At 38.5% G+C, this 6,386-nt stretch overlaps 1 protein-coding gene across 10 annotated transcripts in view; it reads right to left on the reverse strand.

Moving 5' to 3' along the window:
- The window catches only part of Robo2 (roundabout guidance receptor 2), a 1,164,975-nt gene extending 1,161,057 nt beyond the window's left edge, over window positions 1-3,918 (reverse strand). For 3 of the 10 annotated variants that reach the window (XM_031364252.1, XM_031364256.1, XM_031364251.1), the window contains exon 1: window positions 3,393-3,914. In XM_031364252.1, the coding sequence (XP_031220112.1) occupies window positions 3,393-3,522 (130 nt within the window). In that variant the 5' untranslated portion in view covers window positions 3,523-3,914. Of the gene's footprint in view, window positions 1-3,392 lie in introns of all 10 variants that reach the window. The other 7 variants (XM_031364250.1, XM_031364255.1, XM_031364248.1 and 4 more) reach the window with 4 other exon arrangements.
- Window positions 3,919-6,386: the final 2,468 nt, after the last annotated feature.

Genomic DNA, 6,386 nt, shown 5'->3' on the forward strand with positions numbered 1-6,386 from the left:
TGTGTGTGTGTGTGTGTGTGTGTGTGTGTGGTGTGGAGCAGGGCTGCATATGTATCTTCTGGCTCATCCACTTTTGATAACTCATATTCTGTGTCCCAGCGTTTGCTCCTGGATCTTCACTGGGATCATTGTAGGAAACCAACAGATATTTCCAGGAGGTTTACAAAGGATCAAGACAAGTGTTTCTATGAGAAGGCACATAAGCAGAGCCAGAGGTAGCCCTGCCCCCTGAGCTTCATCAGAAACTCTTCTGATTCACCATTCTTCACTCTGCACCAAATGCTTGAGGTCTGACTCTCAAGTTTAAGATCAACGTTCTTTATTTTTATATTTAAAATGACTTTGTTTGATATCAAACAATCTTCACATTCCCCTCTAATGGCAGACACAAATTAAACTTAGCTTTAATTTTAGTTGTCAGTAAGGTCAATACAGATTTTTACATTTACACATATTTGATGCACTTTGGTGTAAGTATTGAAAGCGTGCAGTTGAAACGTGTCTGCAGAACTATGTCCATCTTTTCCTGTTTGTTCCCAATGAGGGTAATTGAATATAAAATAATTGGGTTCTTTATTTTTAATGATGATGGTGTCAGCTATGTCGTTAGGATTTCCAGCGAGTATATAGCGAATGCAAACTCACATGATCAGTTCTGTTATGCTCTGAACTAATCAGATGGGACACCAGACATTCCCTTAAGGAATCCATATAATGTGATTAAATAGAAAAGCATATGCCTCAGGGAAACCCTGCTGGCCTACTAACCTACATTTGAAAGTCACACTCATTGATAAGCTGAAAACTGAAAAAACAAAAAAAAATCAGCAATTTCCCACCAGTGTTCTACAAGTCAGTTTCCAGATATCTGATTTGCTATGAATGGTGTGTGCTGTCTGCACTACCCTCCGCAGGCCACAGCTACATACTGGTCTGTGATGTTAACAGTCCCCCTCTCTGCACCAATAACCTCTTTCTTCAGAATGATGCTTCCTATTAATAAAACAAAAATTGAAATTGTCAGCGTGGGCAGGTTGCCATATGGAGGTTGACAGCTGCTCAATCAGATTAAGATAAACACATGGGTGATGGGGGGGGCAAAAAAGGGGGTGGGTGGGCAATCACTTCTGAGCAAAACTCTTATTTGGCTATTGGTTCAGGACATTTCGGAATAGTGTACTAGTTTTAAAGGTTTTGTTTATATGTAGGTGTACTCAGATAGGAGTGACAGAAAGCAAACCAAAGAACCAAAGAACCTCCATTACAGCAGCAATGTTTAAAAAGATTTCCTCCTTCCCCGCTGTACCATACATATAATACCTTTGCCAGATATGTTAAAAGTTAATGAAAGACTCCTACTTCCTTAAAAGTAAAACAATGATTTAAAAAAAAAAACCTGTTCAAAATATGCTTTTAAAGACTTCATATTATGCCAAAGAAAAATGTAAGGACTTTACAACCCACTGAAAGATAACACACCACCATCAATAGCCAAGCTCATGAATAAATAAATATTTACAACATGTACATATGCATATCAAGGCGAGTCTGCATTTGCAGAGGCCCTGAATCTGTGCAACCTATTTATGCATTGCATATACACTGATAAACAGAGGCACTGAAAAGGAAATTACTTCAAAGGACAATCGACACATTGAAAGTTTTCTAGTAACTTGCCTGGCCTTTCCAAACACATGAGAGTTCATTTAAGAAGGAGTAAAATACGTTGCTATGATTGCTTATTCCTGAACTTGACTGAGTCACATCATCACCATACAGCCGCGCTAGCATATTTCTAGCTGAGCTAGTTACAGAATATCAGGGAAAAAAAAAAAAAAGAGTAGTGACATGTTCAAAGACGGAACATTCTAGACATGATTTACAAATGAAATCTCAGGCATCTGTATCTGAAGCTGTGTGGAATGAATAAATGCCTGGGAACATGCACAAGCATTTTGACTAGGTCAACTCTCTTCTAACTACTTGCAGCTATTTAGCATTCTTGCTGGGTTTCTAGAGGTCTGTATCCAGGGCTGAAGTTTAACACAGGAAATTAAACTTTGACATGTTATAACTACTGACTGTCATTGAAAACTGTACATAAGAAATATAAGTTAACTCCCCTGACATCTTCTGGAGTCAATACAACCATACATCTTGTGATCCCAAGCCACCTAAAGCTGCCATGCCAGCTAACATAAATAACAGCTGGCAGCATGCAAGTGAAAAATCCATTGATAACACCGAGCAATACAGTAATGTGGTAATAAAATTTACAAGGCCCAAGATGATTTGGGCCAGCATTCCTTGGGTGGATGTGCACCAGCAGTCTAAGTGCCTGCTGGAACTTCTCCCTAGAAGGTATGTAGCAGAAGATTTGTAATGTCTGGAAAGCAACAAAAGGATAAAGAGAAAGATCAAATTGAAGGGGGCTTGGGTATTTAGAAAATCCTGCTATGATATGGTGATAAATTACTAAATCTTCAGGTCTATGTCCCCTGTTCTCTTGAACCTGAGGTCATCAGATGACATCAAAGCAAAGGTGTGTGTATGTGTGTGGTGGGTGGAGGACAAGGGTTTAGAAAACGTTTTCTAGAGGTGAGATATTCACAGCAATATTCTCAGAAATCTTCCACCAAGATTTTCCTTACAACGCACACACTCTCCCGGGATATTTCTGCAGCATCATTTTTAGTTTGCTGCATTCACAGAACACATACCTTTGCTAACTTGCGTTTATATAAACAAATGTCATTGGGTGAAGCAGAACCGACTGAACTTTGAAAATCGGTAGGCTAGGAGTCTCAAGAACCCACAGCTCAAATTTTTCAACAGCCAAAGAAAATGCATTGCCAAGCTCCAAAGTACTGCAAGCCTTTTTTCCCTCATTCAGCAGATACCTCTATTACTAAAGCTAACACAATTTATCTTTATTAACACATCAACTGGGATAGAGTCAGCCCCACATTTAGCACAGTTTCTCCCAACAACAATCTGATCATTTCACAAAATCGGCCAAGAGTCAAGAATATTCAGAATCTCTTTCTTTTTTTCTTTCTTTCTTTCTTTTTTTTTTTTTTTTTAAATGCAGCTTCCTAAAGAGAGCAAACATCTCTTTGCACTTAAACAGCATGCATCTGGCTCCAGAGTCTCCCTGCTGGAAACAATCACTATAATGCATGGCAAGTCCAGCATCTCCCAAATTGCAAACGCGTATTTATATCAGTAAGAGAGACAAACTCTTCCTCTAAGCCACCTACCACACAGATCCCTTTTCCTGAAATAAAAACCTGCTTTCAAACAGACAGCTCCTTTCCCCTTAGCTGTTCTTAAGTTGCCTTTAGCTTCCTTTGATCTGTTCAGATCTTTAACAGGAAACTTTCATTACTTACCCCCCTTCCAAGGTTTGCCCTTCCAGGGGGTCCTGGTCAGCTTGCCTAGAGTTGGTCCAGAGAAGAAAAGTATCAAAACGAAGAGAAGTTCGAGTCTAGTAATTTTCTCCACTTTCTCTGATGATAACATTTCCACAAGTGAATTTTATAAAATTTCTCACATCCTCTTTGCTCCCGGTTGTGAAGGTAGCATTAATCATTGAGAAGCTGGAGGTAGGTGGTGTTTTGCCATCTTTAGCAGCTGAAGGAGCGGCTCCCTGATGTAGCCCTGAGCCAAGCTACATTTCTCACGGCTCCAGCTCCTTCCCCTCAGCCCGCAGTCAGCACTGTTTCCACTTTAAGAGCTGTAAAATCATTCCTGTTCTCCACTTTGCTTTCAGTGGGAATATTCCTCAGCGTCCTGCGTGCACTTGATTGAAAATGATAAAAACAGGAATGTGTGTCCAGCAGAAAAGAGAAGAGATGTCAGGACCGTGTGAAAAAAGATGAGAAGCAGTTGTACTGACAGCTTTCAGGCTGCCTGTGTGATCCTAATAGCCGTGCAGCCAACCAAATTGCTCTTTTAAGAGTAATAAGGCTTCAGTGAAAACTGGTATCACAGCTACTTGGGTGGGTAGTGCTCGGCTTGAAAATCACCCAGGCACCGCCAGCAGATAACGACTGCTTCGGTCCAGACTCAGAATAGGAAAAGCTGAACAAAAATATAGTATGCACAGAGGGTAGTTAATCTGTTGTGAGGACAGAGGGGATTTCCAGCGATGTGCTAGCGACAGGCTCAGCACCTAGAATGTAGTTTCCTTTCCCACTCCTTCACCTTGTGAGTTTACAAAAGCATGGTAACTGCACTAATTGTGTGTAAATGGATCTGAAATATTTATTAGGTATAAAATAAGTACCTTATTTTTTCTTCACACAAGTAAAGCAGGAGGGCAAGTTCTCAGTGCCTTTTTCCTGCACCAAAGTCTTTTTTTTTTTTTTTTTTTTTTTTGGCACTCTTGTATCCTTCTCTCCCCTGGAAGAACCCATCATGAATGTCAAAGGAAACTTTTGAAATATCACAGAGGGTTTGCCCTGGCTCTGCTAATCACACATCCAGGGACTCATTTTTGTATTTGTTTATGCACATCGCCATGGAGATGTAGATACTCTAGAAGTCTCTTGGCCTTTTGCAAGTATATTTACAAAAACGCTGGTGGTCTGGAGGTGTGTTTATCTTAAAATCCAACCTCATGACTCTACCTCTAGATGACAGGGAGGTGAGCAAAGTAAACCTAGAATTCTAGTTCCAGATAATAGGAACTTTGTCTCTAAAACCTGAGGTGAATGAGCATGGACCAGGACATTTTGGCAAATATTTCAAATCTGTCTATATTTTAGTATTGTCCATATGGCCAATTATCGCCTTAATCAGTGAGCCACAACACATAAATTATGGATTTATGTTTTAAAGCAATGGCTTTCAATATTATGGTAAACCACCAATTTTATTTTCAAGTATAATAAATTGCTCTTTTTACATCATGTGCTTAGAAAAAGTACTTTGCAAAGAACGAGTTGTCTCATTTTAAATAACCTACATCATTTGAGCCTATCTTAGATTTAAACATACAGATAATAGAAAAAATATTTTACTATGAACAGGATAATGACTTTAGTAGGATACTCAAACAATTAATTTAGAAACATAATAAACTTCTACATTTAATTCCCAATTTCAGAACTTCCAAGATATTTAAAAACAGATCATACCAAGCCCAATTTGCAGGGAGTAATTTAAAATTTATGTCTGAGCACATTCTAAAAGGTCAGCTCATATTTCACTCTGATTTTTTTAAATCAAATCTCTCTACTTCTTGCTTAGCTGTTATCATTTGCTGTCATTAAGTGCATTCAAACAGATATTGGTAGAATTGATGAGCAAACTACCTTTCTACTATATTCTGACAAAGACTCTAGAACTATGCTCATACACTATTTACCAGCTTAATTCCTCTTACTAGTTCAGTTTCATATCTACTAAGTGTTTATTTCTTAATGACTTGTTTCTCCTAATGTAGACCATAAAAATGGCAGAAAGCTAGTGAGGGATCAAATCTTGTTGCAGACTGTTGACCATTTATGAAGGGCCTGGGCTAAGCAGGCCTAAGAAGAAGAGCATTCCTTCCTGAATGGCTGATACCTTTGGTCAGGTTGTTTCTTAGGAAATGTCACATTTAGATTTTAAAGGTTTGCTTCTCACTCAGTGACCCATGGTAAGCACCAGAACATAGATCTTTCTGGTGAATAAATTGAAATAGAACTAGAACTCAACCAGTGTTGTTCATGGAAAGGTCATTTTCATCTAGACTTATCTGCTGAAGTTTGAGAATGTGTCCAATATTTCTTCATGCTAGAAAAGAGATTAGAGAGCCTGCACCCTTGAACATCTATAGCCAATAGAATGAATGAGGGTAGAGACAATAACAAAAATATCAAATATATAATACAGTAACACAAAAAATATGAAATATATAATACAGAGACAATTTTGTAAGAAGCATGACTTCTCAACTAAGTTCATTTTTGTGGTACATCAGCATACCATGAGTGCTATTACTTTATCATGTTAACTCATTTATAAGTCAATGAAATTGAACAATTATTACCCCATTTAGTATTGTGTAACTTGTTACAAAGGAAGCTTAGCTCTCTTATCTAAGTTCATATAGCTGTGGTTTGAAATCAACATAGTTCTTAGCATTTGTTAATCGATGTGGTAGGCCCTCTACGGAACTTGTCTACATCCAACCTTTCTGAGATAGCTCTTAGGTCAGGAAATTTACTCTCTAGGAGAATAGCAAATACAAAAGTGATGTCACACTCTCTATGTCACATATTGCTCTTCTATCTTCATAAAGGCTCTGTGAAGTGAGTCTGCTTCTAGTCACCTTTACGGACGCTTCTTTCTGTATGGTGACATAAGTGAGAAAACCAGGATTTGGATGAACTAGGTAT

The sequence above is a fragment of the Mastomys coucha genome, unplaced genomic scaffold, assembly GCF_008632895.1.
Source record: "Mastomys coucha isolate ucsf_1 unplaced genomic scaffold, UCSF_Mcou_1 pScaffold12, whole genome shotgun sequence".
Classification (NCBI taxonomy): Eukaryota; Metazoa; Chordata; class Mammalia; order Rodentia; family Muridae; genus Mastomys; species Mastomys coucha.